Source organism: Gigantopelta aegis, chromosome 7, assembly GCF_016097555.1.
Source record: "Gigantopelta aegis isolate Gae_Host chromosome 7, Gae_host_genome, whole genome shotgun sequence".
Classification (NCBI taxonomy): Eukaryota; Metazoa; Mollusca; class Gastropoda; order Neomphalida; family Peltospiridae; genus Gigantopelta; species Gigantopelta aegis.
Window position 1 is genome coordinate 35,209,823 of NC_054705.1, and position 20,243 is coordinate 35,230,065.

The 20,243-nt window shown below is 40.7% G+C and overlaps 1 protein-coding gene across 3 annotated transcripts in view; it reads right to left on the reverse strand.

Annotated features, from left to right (window-relative positions):
• Positions 1-18,302, reverse strand: part of LOC121377075 (bone morphogenetic protein 7-like) — a 44,279-nt gene extending 25,977 nt beyond the window's left edge. For all 3 annotated transcript variants that reach the window (XM_041504940.1, XM_041504939.1, XM_041504937.1), the window contains exon 1: positions 17,406-18,302. In XM_041504940.1, the coding sequence (XP_041360874.1) occupies positions 17,406-17,811 (406 nt within the window). In that variant the 5' untranslated portion in view covers positions 17,812-18,302. The remainder of the gene's footprint in view (positions 1-17,405) is intronic.
• Positions 18,303-20,243: the final 1,941 nt, after the last annotated feature.

Sequence of the window (20,243 nt, forward strand, 5' to 3'; positions counted from 1 at the left end):
CGGTGGTCATTCTGACACTGTTTTTAGAGGAAACCCGCTGTGTGGTCCTTGACTTTTATGTGCGTTATTAAATAAAACATGTTTTTCTTTCTCTGAATACCAGACAAATTTCAGTTGAGAAGTTTTATTAAGTGAAAGAAATGTTTTATTTAACGACGCACTCAACACATTAATTAACAGTTATATGGCGTCAGACATATGGTTAAGGATCACACAGATTTTGAGAGGAAACCCGCTGCCGCCACTACATGGGCTACTCTTTCCCATTAGCAACAAGGGATCTTTTATTTGCGCTTCCCACTGGCAGGATAGCACAAACCATGGCCTTTGTTAAACCGGTTATGGATCACTGGTCGGTGCAAATGGTTTACACCTACCCAGAGAAAGAGAAGAGAGAGAGAGAGAGAGAGAGAGAGAGAGAGAGAGAGAGAGAGAGAGAGAGAGAGAGAGAGAGAGAGAGAGAGAGAGAGAAAGAAACCACACACACACACACACACACACACATATATTGTGAAGTAGAGAGATAGAGGTGGGGGGACGGAAGTGGAAGGCATGGTAGAGGGTATTTTTATCCTCGTTACATTTTTATGACCCCCCTTTAGCAAACTCTGGCACGCGTGTCTCCTCAGTGTATTTCACTGACCTGTGACATCTCGGCAGAGGTACACGATTGCGATCTAACAGGGTATCAGGTTGTCTTACCGCGTACAATACGCAAACACCAACTACTGGGCTGATCCAGACGATAAGCCGGGGTGGGGGAGTAAATCGCTCATGGGCGGACATTCTGACAGATCGTATTTCAAGAGCGCTTCATTGGCGGATCCAGAGGGGCTCACAGGGGTTTGTTTCATCATCCCCACTGTTGTCCGTTTGAGATTCCCTTTTTAATGACTAAAGCTAGATTTATACTTCACCGCCGACTCTTGTCGGCGAGTAGTTTGATTGCAAACATATTTTATTGTACAAAGAACAAGAGAATTGGGCACAAGTTTTACAACTTACAAGGCCCTCCCTCTTCTATATTCATACGATATACTTGGCGACCTATATTACATAGCTGTAAATATAAAGTACATGTATACATTCAAGGATAACCAGTGTAAGGAAATATATTATATACAAAAGAATGTGAAGGAAAGAAAAAAAAATGATACAAAAGATTACACAAATAGTACATCACGTGCAGTTAAATTTGCTATCACATTTACAAATAATCCTTATGGTAATTTAAATAATACTTTATTAATCAAAACGATGAGGGGTTTTTTAATATATATTTCAACATAAGTAAATATTTCTTTATTATTGGCATCGCTTAATGTGCTTCTACCATATAACAGTAATTGTAAATCTATTGCGAGTAGTTGACCCGCCCAGTCCTACTTCTGTTCAACGTAATCCTCATTTCCCAGTCAATTCAGTAGGAAGGAAGGAAGGAAGGAAGGAAGGAAATGTTTTATTTAACGACGCACTCAACACATTTTATTTACGGTTATATGGCGTCAGACATATGGTTAAGGACCACACAGATATTGAGAGAGGAAACCCGCTGTCGCCACTTTTCGATTAGCAGCAAGGGATCTTTTATATGCACCATCCCACAGACAGGATAGCACATACCACGGCGCTTTACCACTGGGCTACGTCCCGATTTTAGTTCATAAATACATTTTAGAGCGCGTTCGTTTAACGCTTTTCAGTTTACCTAATAGAAAATTAAATTTCAGTTGCGCTTGAGGTCGGCAATCAATGTATGAATTGACCGTTAGTTGTTTTGTTTGTTTGCGTGTTGTTGTTTTTCTAATATATGACTCACAATACACAATACTAATTTGTCCAGGAAACGCGTCTCAGAGCATCTTTATTTTATTATATTATTATATTTCGGGGAGCATGCCCCCCCCCCCCCCCCATTTAATTAAAGATCTCACTCCCTTTGACAGCTTAGGGTGGGACGTAGTAGTGGTAAAGCGCTCGCTTGATCGCGGTCGGTCTCGGATCGATCCCCGTCGGTTGGCCCATTGGGCTATTTCTCGCTCCAGCCAGTGCACTACGACTGGTATATCAAAGGCCATGGTATGTACTATCCTGTCTGTGAGATGGTGGATATAAAAGATCCCTTGCTACTAATGAAACAATGTAGCAGGTTTCCTCTCTAAGACTAAATGTCAATATTACCATATGTTTGACATTTAATAGTCGATGATTCAGTGTGCTGCAGTGGTGCCGTTTAAAAAAACCCCACTCAAACTGACCTCCTTTTAAAAAAAAATAATTTTGTGACCACCACCCCTTAACAAAATGCTGGATCCGCCTCTGCGCTCTTTGAAAAGATGAAGAAAGATAGTGATCTCTAGAGGATTCTCAGCTACCTGGGCCTGTCTGAGAGAAGAGATCAGTGGTCATAGCAACGGGATGCTATAGAAACTTTAAAGGCACACATCTGACGCAGCTACGTATATAAATACAAAGGTTGTGGTAGGTACTGCTACCGGCCTCGGTGGCGTAGTGGTTAAGCCATCGGACTACAGGCTTGTAGGTACAGGGTTCGCAGCCCGGTACCGGCTACAACCCAGAGCGAGTTCTAAAGGGCTCAATGGGTAGGTGTAAGGCCACTACACCCTCGTCTCTCTCACTAACCAACTAACAACTAACCCACTGTCCTGGACAGACAGCCCAGATAGCTGAGGTGTGTGCCCAGGACAGCGTGCTTGAAATTAATAATGAATGCTCATGGTCGGACTGCAGGTGCTCCCTTGCACCTGCCAGTGCATGCGGTTCCCCCTTCACCTACCCCACCCTTTCCTGTCCTGGACGGAGGAGCCGTCTGAGGCCGACACATGCACGCGCTATAACAGCTTGCTCTGAATCTGCACGTTAAACTCTCTGACCTGACCTAACCTTATGTACTGAAGAATAATAAAACAAAGGCATTTAAAGGTCCACCGTAGTCGTTAGTGAAAAAAGAGTTTATTTTATTTAACGACGCCACAAAAGCACATTGATTTTTTTTTTATCTTATCATCGGCTATTGGACGTGAAACGTATAGTCATTCTGACACTGTTTTTTAGAGGCAACCCGCTGTCGCCACATATGCTACTCTTTTACGACAGGCAGCAAGGGATCTTTTATTTGCGCTTCCCACAGGCAGGATAGCACAAACCATGGCCTTTGTTGAACCAGTTATGGATCACTGGTCGGTACAAGTGGTTTACACCTACCCATTGAGCCTTGCGGAGCACTCACTCAGGGTTTGGAGTCGGTATCTGGATTTAAAATCCCATGCCTCGACTGGGATCCGAACCCAGTACCTACCAGCCTGTAGACCGATGGCCTAACCAAGACGCCACCGAGGCCGGTCCTGTGGTGCTTGGTTCGTGGGGTCGAACACCCTCGGTGGACCCACTGTCATATTATTATTGGATTTTCCCCAATGCCAACCACTTTCCCCACGATCAGTATAGTGAAACCTCTCAAAACCGGACCCTCTGTAAACCGGAATTCCCTCAAAACCAGACCCTCTGTAAACCGGAATTCCCTCAAAACCGGAAATTTTTACGGCTTCCTTTTATATATTGGTGCAGAAGAAAACCTCTATAAACTGGATACCTCTTAAAACCGGACATTTTACTTGGTACGAGGGTGTCCGGTTGAGAGGAGTTTCACTGTATATACATATTAAATCACATGATATGTGCTGTCTTGTCTATGGGGGAAGTACATATAAAAGATCTCTTGTAGCAAGTTTCCTCTGAAGACTGTTTGACATCCAGTAATAGATTAATAAATACATGTGCTCTAGTGGTTTCGTTAAACAAACCAGACTGACTAGCCATGACTTCTGAAATATTTTATGTTGCTTAGTTACGCGATGGATTTCCATCAGTGGCAATACTGATTGTTGTCCATCCCAACGTGTGTTACATGGCTGGTATATCAAATTCCGTGGTATGTACTGTACTGTGTATCACAATTATTGTAGTATAACATCCCATCTCTCTGTCGGGATGTAGACGTTTCGTCGACTATAAAAAAAAAATTGTATTAGTTATTTATGGTATATTTCGTCCACGGACTAAATAAATGTACGAACATTTTTATTTATTTTAGTGGAATATCGACACAGAGAATTGTCAGATTGTAACCTAACCGAACCGATTTGCCATGCCTATATCTCTGACATCGCCTCTGTCCCTCCCTCCCTGTCTCTCCCTCCCTCCCTCTCCTCCCTCTCTCCCTCTCTCTCTCTCTCTCTCTCTCTCTCTCTCTCTCTCTCTCTCTCTCTCTCCCCCCTAAGTGTCACAGTAGTTACCAAAATGTAAAATATGACAGGGTATCAGTAAACATGTATTTCCGTTCATGTGAATGTAATTCTCAATCAGAAATAACACATTTAAAGACGTTCGTACTCTAACCCCATGAACGCGTAACAATTACATACCCATCAGAAGACAACAGCAACTGGGGGTGGGGGGGGGGGGGGGGGGGGCAATTATATATTAATCTGATTTCAACTGAAAGGGTGGATGCAAGCCACAGTGAGGAGACCAGGGGACCTGAACCCACTAATAATGTGCCCCTTCTTTTAAACAATGCATTTACAATTTTCACTGAAGTGCCTTTTTGCCATTGGTCCTCTCTCTGGAATATTTTCTGGGTCCGCCCTTTAACTTGGAGGAGACATTATTTTGAGAGCTGGCGTGTCAATGCACATCCCACCCTTCATTCCAGAACACTATGAAAGATTGTATCATTATTTTACCAGAATCCTAGAATTAAACCGTAGTGTGTAACCTATTATATTTTACATACGCAACCAGCAAAGCACCGTCAACTGCGCAAATACCTGGAAACAGCGACCGACCCCCTGCGACGTGATAACAATGTGAGCACACCTGTCCTTGTCGGTGCAGGTGTGTTATATAGTCGAACACAAAGACTCAAGTGTACTTACCAGCTATTAAGACTGTTTTCAAGGAAACCCGTCAAACACTCATCTATATCCTCGAATAGCAGCTAGAAATAAACTCCGTGTCGGTTATGTTACAGAGGCGATTGGATGAAAAGTTTGTTTTGTTTAACGACACCACTAGAGCACATTGAATAATTAATCATCGGCTATTAGATATCAAACATTTGATAATTCTGACTAGTCATCAGAGGAAACCCGCTACATTTTTCCTAATGCAGCAAGGCATCTTTTATATGCACCATCCCACATGCAGCATAGCACATACCACGGCCTTTGATATACCAGTCAGTGTTGCACTGGCTGAAACGAGAAATAGCCCAATGGGGCGATTGGATGAAAGCGACTCGTATACCATCATCATTATCTTTAATATCATCACATCATCACCATCATCATCATCATCATCATCATCATCATCATCATCATCATCATCATCATCATCATCATCAACATCAACATCATCACCACCATCACCATCACCATCATCATCATGAACATAATAATTATAGCTCGCCTGATGCAAGGTCGGTCTAAGATCGATCCCCGGTGTGCCTATTTTCCACCCCATCCATAACTTGTATACCAAAGCCCGTGGTATGTGCTATCATGTTTGTGGGATGGTATATATAAAAAAAATGATTTACCACTAATAGAAAAATGTAGCGGGTGTCCTCTTAGACTGTATGTCAAAATTACCAAATGTTTGACATCCAATAGCCGATGATTAATTGACCAATGTGCTCTAGTGGTGTCGTTAAACAAAACAAACTTTTCATCCAATCGCCTCTGTAAAATAACCGACACGGAGTTTATTTCTAGCTGCTATTTGAGGATATAGATTAATGTTGTTAAACAAAACAAACTATCTTTATTACTACGGTGGCAGGATCACAGCGACTTGCTACTATCAGTGTAGTGCTGTCCTGTCAGTGGGAAAGTGTTTACAAAAGAACCCTTGCTGCTAACAGCCCGTGCTCCTTTGCCAACCCCCACCCGCTTCGTACGGCCCATGTAGTCAAGTCTGTATAACTATTATTAACGTTTTCACCAACAAGTCAGTACATACCATGGTCTTTACTATATTGGTAGTGAATCTAGATTAGTGCGTTAAGTGCATCGTGAAGATCGATCCTGTGATCCACCGAGCCTAAGGCGACCATTTTACCACAAGAGACCTCCCAGGTTAAGGGGTGCGATCGCTCTCGCTCCCCATCACTCCCCTGAGACTAGTTCAAAGAGGGGGCGGGACATAGCCTAGTGGTACAGCGCTCGTTCGATGCGCAGTTGGTCTGGGATCGGTCACCGTCGGTGGACCCATTGGGCTATTTCACGTTACAGCCAGTGCACCACGACTGGTACATCAGAGGCCGTGGTATGTGCTATTCTGTCTATGGGATGGTACATATAAAAGATCCCTTGCTACTAATCGAAAAAGAGTAGCCCATAAAGTGGTCGACAGCGGGTTTCCTCTCTCAATATCTGTGTGGTCCTTAACCTGAGGCGTAGCCAGAGAGAGGAAAAAACGCCGAGGCAAACCCAGACCTGTAAAATAAATATCAGTGTCATGGGAAAAATAAAATTAAATAAACTGGTGAAACTCCAAACGAGGCAAGCCCTTCATCTGCCTCATGCTGGCTACGCCATTGTAAACCATGTCTGACGCCATATAACCGTAAATAAAATGTTGAGTGCGTGCGTAAAGAAAACATTTCTCTCTTTCTTTCTTCAGTTAAAAGAGAGTAGCGTGTTAATTTATATATCAATATGGTAAAATCGTAAATAGCTCCTCATAATTTAAGTTGGGGCAGTCACCAATCAAGCCCCCTCACTTTGTTTTCACATCAAGGTCTGACAGTTACAATACATTATGGCCACCAAACTGCACCGAATGCACATGATTTATGCAACCGGGCCCTGTTATGAAAAACATTTGCTAAACATTTGTCAGGGCATTGAGCGCCATATCCGACGTATTTGAAAACAGTGGGAGTAAGAGGGGAAGGAGAACATATGGCAACCAAGCACGTGACCGGCATGGCAACCTGCACCGCGAAACGCTCGGTCGAATCACGCACCATTAACTGACAGCGAAACAAATTCCGCGCCGTCGAGTTATTTATTCTGCCTTCGAACCGTGTTGATATTACCGAAAACAAAAATATGCAGAGCGTCTCGATACTTGTAACTTGTTTCTGGGGCACGGCGACGTAACAGGTAATGGTGGGGTTAACAGAGGTTGAATGGAAGTTTGAAGTTTTGTTTTCTTTTGTTTAACGACACCACTACAACATATTGATTTAGTAATCATCGGCTAATGGATGTCAAACATTTGGTAATTTTGACATAATAGTCTGCTACATTTCTTCATAAGCAGGGGCGGAACGTATCCCAGCGGTAAAGCGCACGCCTGATGCGCTGTCGGTCTTGGATCGATCCCCGTCGGTGGGCCCATTGGGCTATTTCTCGTTCCAGCCAGTGCACCACGACTGGTGTATCAAAAACCGTGGTATGTGCTATCCTGTCTGTGGGATGATACATATAAAAGATCCCTTGCTACTAATGGAAAAAATATAGCGGGTTTCCTCTCTATGACTGTGTCAAAATTACCATATGTTTGACATCTAATAGCCGATGATTAATAAACAAATGTGCTCTAGTGGTGTCGTTAAACAAGATAAATTTTTTATTTAACTTTCTTCATAAGCAGCAAAGGATCTTGTATATGCACTTCCCAACAGGCAGGCCATCACACACCACGGTTTTCTTTGATATACCAGTCGTTGGGCACAAGTCATGTATAAATTGATTTTAGCGACATAGCACAGAACCCGACAGGTGACGCTAAACATAATTGTTTGTCCGATATATAATATTATACCTGTCGTCAATGTCGTATTCTAAGCTGTGATTTTTAGGGGCTGTCCAACAGATGGTGTTCAAGAGCTGACCCCCACCACCAGCTGACCCCCACCACCAGCTAACATGCGGCTAACATTAAAGACCTGCGACTGTTATTTCCACCTGTGTTCCGTGTTCCATATTGTATGTGAAATCGGCGATTTGATACACTCGGCATGTCCAAGATGTATGTATGTGTGTGTGTGTGTGTGGGGGGGGGGGGGGGGGAGGGGGTGAATGAATGTTTAACGACACCCCATCATATATCTCTCAGATGTTTACACTCCACTAAAATGTGCCGTATCGTCAGAGTACACTGACAGTGCTCACACCGAGGTGGAAGATCCTTCTTCAGAATAAATGAATGGGTCAAGAATGTATGACCGATGCAAGCACGACCCAATACTATTTCAACCTTCCTGCACCGCCTGTAGCAGGACTTCCACTTTCCCAGGACTGGCTTGACAGAATGAAGCTTGTTCACGACCGCACAGTCCCAATCATCTTGCGAAGCAAAAAACACAAATTGGTTGATACTATGTTTAAAATCAGTATAAGGCACATCAACCCTGGCATGAGGAAAATCCAAAGCATAAAAGCGAGTGGTGTGTGTGTGTGTGTGTGTGTGTGTGTGTGTGTGTGTGTGCATGCTTCCATCAGAGAATTGTCTAAGAACGTCAAAGAAATTATGTCCAACAGATGCTGTACAAACACCTAATATCCACCCCAAGTTAACGTTTAGTAGCTGCTACTGTATCCGCACACCCACTGACGTGGGACTGATGATGTCACTTAAGACTTAAGTCGGCAGATTAAACTTTAAGGAAGGGTGGGGGTGGACATACTTATTTAATTAAAACAACAGATTCTAAGTTAAGTTGATTTCCCGAAAGCAATATGGCATGTATACTGGAGCATGCCAACCCAAACATAACCCCTACCCTAGTAAGTCCTAATGGGATAATAATATTAAGGCCAATATGTAAGGTGCGGGGGGGGGGGGGGGTACAATTGTGAACAGGAGGCATGACCTCTATACCCCTACTCCACCTCTCTAGCTACGCAACCCATGCAATTAAGAAACTGTCCACGGCAAAAAAAACAACAACCCCAAAACATGCCATTAAGAAAAAAATAGTCCAAACAAAAATGCCGTGGAGAATTAAAATCCCCAGGGCAATGTCTACGGCATTGCTGATTGACGTGGGCAATTGCAAGGGTTGCTATGCGAATGCGCGCTCATTCTATAAATGGCGGCTGTCCCACATTGACTGTTTGATATTGATGTTGGGTTTTTTTTAAAACAAGAACACATGCGAACAATTCACATGTAATCACGCCGTCCCAACGCAAACTGAAAGCATTAACTGCTGTTGACACTACCGATTCGCGGGATTAACAGACCCCCTTGTAAAGTCAGCCCTCGTTCTTCCACAGCATAGGGCAACACAAACACTCTTCAGCGCTAACTCAATACTGAACTCGGAGACAAATTTACACAGGGTAAATAATTAATCTCCATGTTAACAGGGGCAATGCGAGTCAAAACCTTTTCGCAACAAAGACTCGCTTGATGGCAGGAAGAATGCTGCTTTAAGTCGACATGTTTGAGCAACGATTGGAATGCTATAGGAATGAATGAATGAATGAATGAATGAATGAATGAATGAATGAATGAATGGATGGATGAATGAACGAGCGAATATTTAAATAAATACAGAGATCACTGGAGCACATTGATTAATTAGTCATCGGCTACTGGATGTCAAACATTTAGGGCCGAGCTCACGAAGCCTATTTATGTCTTGCACGCGTGTTAACTACACGTACGTACATTTACAATGCTTAAAGGGACATTCCTGAGTTTGCTCCATTGTAAGATGTTTCCGACTAATAAAATATTTCTACGATTAAACTTACATATTAAACATATTTTCTTGTTTAGATTATCATTGTCTGTATATTGAATGTGTTTCTGGTTGTCTTAATATTTGTAAGAAGCCCAAACTGGTTATTTTGTCATCAAATAATTTAGGAAATAAAATAAAATTTAACCTAGTACAAATATTAGAACGATCAGAAACACGTTTAATATACAGCCACTAATATATTGTGCAGAAAAATATATTTGATATGTAATTACAATCGTTAAAAAGTCTCTGTTAGTCGATAACATCTTAAAAATTGCAGCAAACTCAGGAATGTACCTTTAAACACCTGCGTTTAAGAGAAAAACAGGCTTCGTAAATTCGTCCCTTAGTAATTCTGACTCGTAGTCATCAGAGGAAACCTACTTCTTTTGTCCTAATACAGCAAGGGGTCTTTTATATGCAGCATCCAACAGACGCGATAGCACATGCCACGGCCTTTGATATACCAGTCGGGATTAACTTGCTAGACCGATAAATAGCCCAATGGACCCACCGACGGGGGTCGATCCCAAACCGACCGCGCATCAAGCGAGCGCTTTACCACTGGGCTACGTCCCGCCCCCTAGAACGAATATTTAACGACACGCCAGCACGGAAAACCAACTACGCAGTTCGATGTCAATGAAAGGTCAAATGAACATCCGATAGAAAATTGAAAAATTCTAAAAATTTCAATGACAACACAATAAGCAGAACTTGCGCACGCTAAACTAGAGCACATTGATTTATTAATCATCAGCTATTGGAGGTCAAACATTTGGTAATTCTGACACGTAGTCATCAGAGGAAACCCGCTATATTTTTCTATTAACAGTGAGGAATATTTTATATGCACTTTCTCAGACAGGACAGCACATAAAACTGCTCTTGATATACCAGTTCGGGAGAGGGGGGGGGGGGGGGGGGCATTGGTTGGAACGGGGAAAATAAGGGGGGTCAGCCAAGGAGGTTCGACCTTACGACCTATGCACCTAAATGGGGCGCTCTAACGACTGAGCTAAATCTGAACCCTGTAATGCAATAGGAATTCCGCCGCCAAACGTTTCGGTCAGAGTATCAATTAAAACACTTTTATCTGCACTTTCCTGCAGACTTGATAGCACTCACATTGGCCTTTGGTATACCTAATTATATACCGTGCATGTGTAATTTTATATTTGTTTATTACAATATTAGGCAATCATTATTTGACAAGACAAAATGCAAACAATTCGTGTGTGCGTCATCCAAATAATTCGCAAACGTCTAGATCGTTCATTGTTGCTGAAGCTGTGCCAACTTCAGAACATTTAAAATAGAGCTAGTCGCTTCTAAAACAAACGAGAAAGATCGGATAAAGAAGCGCTTAAGGTAGTTGCACTAAGAACTATTTATCAATTCCATCCAGTGTCACATTCACTCTTAAAGGCGAAGACCATAGTTTTAACTTGTAAAAATGGACACTAAGTTTAGTTAATCTACAAACCTGTAACACATTTGGATAAAGTTACAACAGAGTGAAAGAAGAGTCTGTTACGTCAAAACCGGTAAATATCCTAAAAATATATAGACTAGAACTCGAATCTATAACCGCCACTTCTCACACGCACGTGCGTTTTAAAAAATATGAAAAATGCATTTTGTGGTATTAGAAAGAACAGAATGACCAGAAACACTTCGATTCTACGCAAATGGATAATCTAAACAATAAAATATAAGTAATGTTTGATTTCAGTGATCATAAACGGCTCTAATAGTGGAAAAAACCCATTCAGCATTTAAAAACTAGAGTATGCCCCTTTAACTGGGAGAGTCGGGGCAAATTTGCTCCTGACTGAAAAACATTACAAAAACGCGCCCTTCTTAAGGCTCGAACTTCACTTTGTGGAATTGGGGGGGGGGGGGGGGTGTGTGTGTGTGTGTGTGTGTGTGGTATGCTTGACATTTTAATCTCGAAGCAGAAGTTAGAAACTCAGTAGTAGTTATAGACCAACTTTCATTTTTTTTTTGCATATTTAAACTAATCGTTTTTTTTTTTTTTCGTTCTTATAATATCTAATTCAATATTGGTTGTTCTAATGTGGACATAGCTGGCACTAATTCCAAAAGTTGTACCATGCTTTAAGATGGAAAGGTAAAGTTGCTTATGAGAATAATTATTGTGTATTTTGAATGATAATTGTCTCCAGCCGTAACTTCTTAGTTTAAACAGGGGGCGAGACGTAGCCCAGTGGTAAAGCGCTTGTTTGGTGCGCGTTCGGTGTGGGATCGATTCCCGTGAGTGGGCCCATTGGGCTATTTCTCGTTCCAGCCAGTGAACCATGGAACGACGGGTATATAAAAGGCAGGGGCCGGTTTTTCACTGAATATTTTCTTACAGAAGTGTCATATGATATATATTAAGAATGCGAACAAATGACATAAATTGTTGCAATTGTAACCGAAAGAAGATATTTTTCAAATCGAATTTAAAAATAAAATAAAATAATAAAAATAATTTAAAATTAAAAAAATAAAAATAAACACACCACACCTTGGTGTTTTTTCAATCAAGATCTCATTCCTAAACAAACTATTAACCTATATACATGTATGTAATCATCAACGAATCATTTCAGTATTTGTTTGTTTTATTTTTGTTTCACTGAACATCTATTTTCCAAATCGTACTCTATTTAGCTACTACACACAGTAACGACACAAGGCATGATGGCGTGATTGCCCATACTACCCAATGGCCTGTCCTTGCATATGAGGGGTTCACAAATATTGGAATTGCACCGAGTTCTTAAACAACCACCAAGGACATTGCAATACAACTAAAACCAAATCCCAATACATGCATCCGCACTGCAAAGGATGCGTTGGAGATGCTTCCCAAGTCTTGCCTTTGTGAAACATCCCACCAATTGCCAATAACAACACGGGAAAAAAGCCTTCTGCATTGGGCAGCCATTTGAATAGATAAAAAACGTCCTTTCCAACGCCTCCAAGCAAACAGGTGGGCATATATCGGAGACCGTTGTCGCCGCCGAACAAACAGACATTACGTACGTGTTCGATGGAAGAGGTGTGATGTGAAGTAACGTACGGCATCAAACACGCAATGGCGGCGAGGATTTCGCCAATATTTGGTTTGGAGTCGCAGGTCAGTGAACTGGTGTGCGACTGTTTGCAGCGTTTGGAGAACACTGTGGCATGTGCTGTCCTGTCTGTGTGGTAAAGTGCATATAAAAAATTCCTTGCTGCCTTTTCGGAATAAATAAATAAGTCTCTCTCTCTCTCTCTCTCTCTCTCTCTCTCTCTCTCTCTCTCTCTCTCTCTCTCTCTCTCTCTCTCTCTCTCTCTCTCTCTCCTTCCAGTTTCTTCTAGTGTCCGTATATCTAATGTATTGAGTATCGTAGCAGGACTTAGATTATGGTAGCCCCACTCCCATGACAAGTAATATTCAATGTTGTGCTAGTAAATAACTATTATTGCCATGTCAGACAGGGCTTCTAGATTATGGTCGCACCACTCCCATGGCAAGTGATATTCAGTGTTGGGCTAGTAAATAACTACTACTGCCATGCCTGGCGGGGCTTCTAGATTATGGTAGCCCCACTCCCATGGCTAGTGATATTCAGTGTTGGGCTAGTAAATAACTACTATTGCCATGCCCAACAGGGCTTCTAGATTATGGTAGCCCCACTCCCATGGCTAGTGATATTCAATGTTGGGCTAGTAAATAACTACTACTACCATGTCAGACAGGGCTTCTAGATTATGGTAGCCCCACTCCCATGGCTAATGATATTCAGTGTTGGGCTAGTAAATAACTACTACTACCATGTCAGACAGGGCTTCTAGATTATGGTAGCCCCACTCCCATGGCTAATGATATTCAGTGTTGGGCTAGTAAATAACTACTATTGCCATGCCTGGCGGGGCTTCTAGATTATGGTAGCCTCACTCCCATGGCAAGTGATATTCAATATTGGGCTAGTAAATAACTACTACTACCATGTCAGACAGGGCTTCTAGATTATGGTTGCCCCACTCCCATGGCTAGTGATATTCAATGTTGGGCTAGTAAATAACTCTTACAGCCATGCCAGACAGGGCTTCTAGATTATAGTCGCCACACTCCCATGGCTAGTGATATTCAATGTTGGGCTAGTAAATAACTAATATTGCCATGCCCAACGGCCAGTCAATTTATTTTTTCAAATGCTAAAGTCTATTTTGTAAATATATATATATATATATTTTTTTTTTTTTTTTTTTTTTTTTTTTTTTTTAGTTTAAACAATATTTTATTCCATTTACTGGTGGGATTGGTTGACAGGCTACAAACCTATATTAGGACCTGTCCCTACATTTTCTTTTTTAACAAACAAACTGACAAGATGACAGACAAAGTACAATTAATAACTAACAATAATAAAACATAATAGTAGACACTTAACATAACAGTGAGCCACAGAAAGGAAAAGTACGTACAGAGAAATAATACAGGTAGAGAAATGTAACAGTACTATTAAGTTTCAAAATGTTTAGTGCTTACAATAAAGTCATGAACGGATTTTAAAATGTCTATATTGTCCTGATAAGTTAAGTGTAGATCACCAAATAATAACATGTTATAGTTAACATGTAGATATTTCTGTAAATGGGTATTTCGATGGACCCTGAACAGAGGGCAATGACACGAGAAATGTTCGGCATCTTCCACATGATGCCCACAAACACATTTTGGATTATCTAAAATATGACGCTTAAATTTATGACCATTAGTCGACATCTTTCACCATAATAAAAGTATGATGGGATAGGTTCAGTTACATGAAAGAAAGAAAGAAAGAAGTGTTTTATTTAACGACGCACTCAACACATTTTTTTCAGTTACATGAATACATGTAACTATATTTATTATATTGGAAAATAAAGAGTAAACGAAAGGGAAGGTAACTCTCTTTACACGCCCACCCCTCCCCCTCCAAACTGTAGTGTTTTCGAAGCTCTATTTCCCTCTGTTAGTGACATTATTACTATTAGTAAAATTGTATGAACTGAAAGTAAAGTGGAGGCTAGTGAATTTTTAATTGTGATTAGTAAATTTAGAAAATCTCTGATCCCATGGCTAGCGGATTTTATTAAAATTCCAGAATTCATGTCGTGGAGTATTTTTCATCGATGCACAACGCGGCTTGTTTCCTTTGATGTCCAGTGTGTAGAATGATTATTATTTTTGTGTGGAGAAAAAAAATGTGCATTTGGAAATAGCGGAGATAGGTGCGGGAAAATAAAGAGGGGCGCAGAAAAACAAAGGAGGGCGGCAGAACGTGAAAGGAGGGCGGCAAAATGCAATAGCGGAGCGGGCCGCCCCACTTAAATGGAGCAGCGAGAACACTGTAGGTAAGTAAGTACCATTCCACATCCCCTTTTCTTCCCTACGACTTTATCTTCCTTTCTATCCTGTTGTCATGAAATCTCCTACATCACTGCTTCAGGACATTGAAGTGTCAGGGATTATTTGATTAAATAGAAACACTGTACACAGTATTAACAGAAAGAAAAAAAATCACCCTAAGGGTGTGGTAGCTGCGAGGACTGTATTTCAGTTATTAACTAGTCCATGTAACTGTCCGTAACATATCTTTATCGGTTACATCCGTAATTCATTGGATCACAGCAGCCAATGTGTTTCACTGTTTGCCCTCAGGATTTGGGAGTGAAGATTACGAGAACAATTTCTAACCAACTAGTACGCGGGTTTATTATCCACCTGGCTAAATATCGATATTCGAGAGAAGTCGAAATTCACGTTTTACCCTAAATAAGGAATGGAACATTCACAAAGAAATCTTTAGGCTTATAATATCATGCATAGAAAATTAAATTGAAGATTTTCGCCGTTATGAGAGATGTCTCTCAACGACGAAAAGTTTCCATTTAAGTTTCCATGCATGATATGAGGTTTTTCTTATTTACCTGGCTAAATATCGATGTTCGAGAGAACTCGAAATCCATAACCTTTCACTTTAACTTAGGAATGGACAAAGAAACCGTTAGGCTTATAATTATGCATAGAAAATTAAATTGAAGATTCTCGCCGTTATGAGAGATGTCTCTTTGCGACGAAAATGTTCCATTTAAATTCCCATGCATGATATAAGGTTTCTTATGCATGATACACGGTTTCTAATGCATGATATAAGGTATCATATGCATGATATAAGCATTTTATCTATATAACTCTAGACAGCCTGAGGGCAGTGTCATAGATGTCAACTCAAAACTCCGATATAACACCTGTAAGTTATAATTATTTAACAGTAGTATAGGCTTGTCAGGAAACGACTGTTAAAGCGACGGAGCAACATATACTTTGTTTAATGTAAAGTCTATGAAAAGACATTCTCCATTATTCCATAATCTAACAATATCATATAATGTTTTAACGCGAATAGTCAATCTTTTAAGTGTATTTGTGTGATTTTAAATGGGCGGGAACAAACTATCAAACAGGTTTTGTTTATCACAATTTCCATTGACCCATCTTAGAACTGAATGACTCTCCAGACCTTTAACATGACATACAATTTGTAAATTCAATGATATTTGAGGATTTCCACGATCCGTATGGAACCCTGATAATCTAATTTTTCTTTAAAATACTAAGGTATTAAGAGCTCACCCTGCCTATATCCAAATTATTCAATTGCTAAGTTTGTGCAAAGTGAGTACAACATTTAGTATTTTGTCTAATAAACATTGTGTTTTAATTAATATATATATATATATATATATATATATATATATATCTGAAAATGGCTAAAACAGAATACCACAAGTTACGCGAAACCTGCTCATCGTACTAACTTTACGTGTTGAGGCATTTTAAACGAGATGTTATAATATATATATATATAACTTCAGGATTCATACACAAACCTCCATGGCATGTACCTTTCCATAATTTTAAAGATGTTTTCCATTACCCCTTAAAAATTATATTAAAGAATTTCATTACTTAGGTTGTCAACAATTTCTGTCCAACATTTTGAAAGCATCTCGGTGCCTTCATTCGGCGAACGTACATGCAATTATCTTAACTGTCAGTAATGTCCATATTCAGTTAGGAATAGACGTTTAATAACGTATCATTAATGCTCAACGTTTCCCCATTTCAATCTTGGGATTTGCTTATTGTGGACTTTTTAAGTTTTCTGCAATCATCGACATAATATCATATTCAATGTTTTGATGTGAATTGCCATTCTTATTATGTTTCTTTTTGTAAACTATAAATGTGACTAAAGCATTACGGTAATTTTCAATCAATATTCATTTTTCACGGCTTTCAATATAACTGTACACAACTTTTTAAGTCGGGAAAATTCCATAAATTCCACGACTTCCCAGCATCTCCGTCGAGTCAATGGTTAGGGTAGTTTTAGGTACATAGGGTTAATCTCTAGAGCCTTTAACATAGAGGGGTACGGGTCGAACTCTTTCCCACCCCGACTCTGTCAACGATGCCACTAACGTGGAACAAGCATCTAAATACTATTCTAGAGCTAAATGCACAGGATGGATCTTCAGAAGAAGAAAAAAAATGTCGTCTACTTTTACTCACCATGATTGACGAAACTCATGATGACGTCAGAACCGTCGAAGAGGTTCATGTTGACGTCAGCGGCTGTGGTGTCGTTGCGGCTGTGGAAGTGGATGTCGTCGTCCCCGATCAGCGGCTCCCCGGCGTCCGTCTGTAACTTCCGGTACAAGTCTATCATGAACTTGGGCGCAGAGTCGTCTTTGCCTTGAGTCTTCGGTTTGGGTCGGTGGTGTAGCCCCAAAAGGGTTAATATCTCCTGTTGCATTTCCCGTTTCTCCCGCCCAGGTAATTTGGGTATTAAAACCGTCTGCTGTAGTCCGTTGTCCGCGTAGAAAGCAGTGTTAGCGGTGGTTAAAACAATCTGGGTCAGTATGAAAGAAAGGAGAAGGAAAAGGCTGTGGTAGCCAAGCGGCGAAACGCCAACCATTTTGTGTTGTTGAGACCAGCTATGTACGTTATACTCCTTTTTAAAAAAACGATAATGAATACAGCACGAAAACTACTCTCCGGTTGTTATCTTCTAGCGTTAGACATCAACAGTCATCGGCTCTCGACTGATACTGTCTACGAATCGATGCGAACACATCACGGAAAAGCTAGACACACACATACACACAGGTAGTACACAGGTAGCTGAAGGAACACCTGTGTTTCTTTCTTTTCCGTTTTTTTCTTCTCTGACCCACTCGCGAATTTTTCACCTCAACTTAAAGAAATCACTCCCGAAGAAGGGCGAAAATTTAGCCACGGTCTGTCGAACGCCCGACCGAAGCTCAGACAAAGAGAAGCACGAAATAGCTCGCAACCAAACAAGCTCGGTTTTATCAGACAAGCGTGTAAACACAGACTGGTTAAATCAATTACTGCACCGAACGAAGCCGTCCTTTTGTTGTACGCCAGAGGGCAGTGAATGAAGAGGTATCCATTTTACCTTCGGCACATTTCGTGCGTCTTCGTTATTGTTCCGAAGATTAGACCCCCACTGTCCGAAAGAAAGGTTTTTCCGTACAGCGGTGTATACTTGGCCCTAGAATATGAGTAATGTTTGTTTTTGGTAATATTTCAGGGGCGAATCAAATAGTATCTGGGGAGGGGGATTATAAGTCGAGGTGTAATAAAATAAATAAAAGAAGAAAAGTTTGTTTCGTTTAACGACACCACTAGATCATATTGATTTATTTTTCATCGGCTATTGGATGTCAAGCCTTCGGTAATTTTGATATTTTGTCTTAGAAAGGAAACCCGCTTCATATTTCTATTATTACAGGATAGCAAATATCACTACCTGTGGTATACCAGTCGTTGTACACTGGCTGGAATGAGAAATAACCCAATGTTCCCACTGACGGCGATCGATCCTAGACTGACCGCGCAACAAGCGAACGCTTTATCACTGGGCTACGTCCCGCCCTTTTGTGTGTATATATGTGTATGTACGTATATATGTGTATGTATGTGAGTATGTATGTATGTATGTATGTATGTATGTGAGAGTATTTAATATGTATGTTGACTGTTACATACATAGATATTAACGCACTGGCGCAGGGGATAATTAAATCTTTTCTGGCATCACAAATTGTCCCATGCCGTTTCTGGGACTCGAACCTGTGGCACCGAATCGCCCGCAAATTGCAAGACTAACCACGATGCGCTCTGAGCTATTGAGGCATCCGCGCGCGTGTGTGTGTGTGTGTGTGTGTGTGTGTGTGTGTGTGTGGCACCGAATCGCCCGCAAATTGCAAGACTAACCACGATGCGCTCTGAGCTATTGAGGCATCCGCGTGTGTGTGTGTGTGTGTGTGTGTGTGTGTGTGTGTGTGTGTGTGTGTGTGTGAATGACTGTGTAGGCCTATGTATGTATATATATATATATATATATATGTGAATGTGTGTGAGTGCGTGAATGTGTGTGAGTTTAAGAGTGTGTATGTACGTGTGTGTACAAACATACACACAAGAGTTTGATGAAAACTGGGCAAAGATGTCTGGAAAATTAAACTTAGCCTTAATAGTTAAAAATAACTCCAATATAAGACACATACTGTTGGTGGTGGGTTTTTTGTGGGTTTTGTTTTTTTTGTAACCTAAAAGCCAATAACGTTTGTTTTCTATATTTGGAAATATGGATTTTTCTTTTCTTCTTTTCTCTCTGTCTATCTGTTTAATTTCTTTTTTATTATATATTTAGTTTGTCATTAATTTTGTGCTCCAAATTTGACTGTTTCAATTAACTAGTAATTTTATTGAATGCACTTTATATTTATGTATCTATTGTTAGATAATGATTTCAGGGCCCCAACCCTGACATTATCAATATATAAATATCTGGGACAATAAATATATTTTTAAAAAAAAGAAAAAAGAAAAGAAAAAGAAAAGTCTAATTTTAGCTTATTTTTAAGGGCATTTCGCCGTTTCAACGTCACAGACTCTTGTTTCAGTCTGTTATAACTTTATCCAGATGTGTTACCAAAAAAAAAAAAAAATTGTTTTATTTAACGACGCACTCAACACATTTTATTTACGGTTATATGGCGTCAGAAATATGGTTAAGGACCACACAGATTTTGAGAGGAAACTCGCTGTCGCCACTACATGGTCTACTCTTTCCGATTAGCAGCAAGGGATCTTTTATTTGCGCTTCCCACAGGCAGGAATGCACAAACCATGGCCTTTGTTGAACCAGTTATGGATCACTGGTCAGTGTAAGTGGTTTACACCTACCCATTGAGCCTTGCGGAGCACTCACTCAGGGTTTGGAGTCGGTATCTGGATTTAAAAATCCCATGCCTCGACTGGGATCCGAACCCAGTACCTACCAGCCTGTAGACCGATGGCCTAACCACGACGCCACCG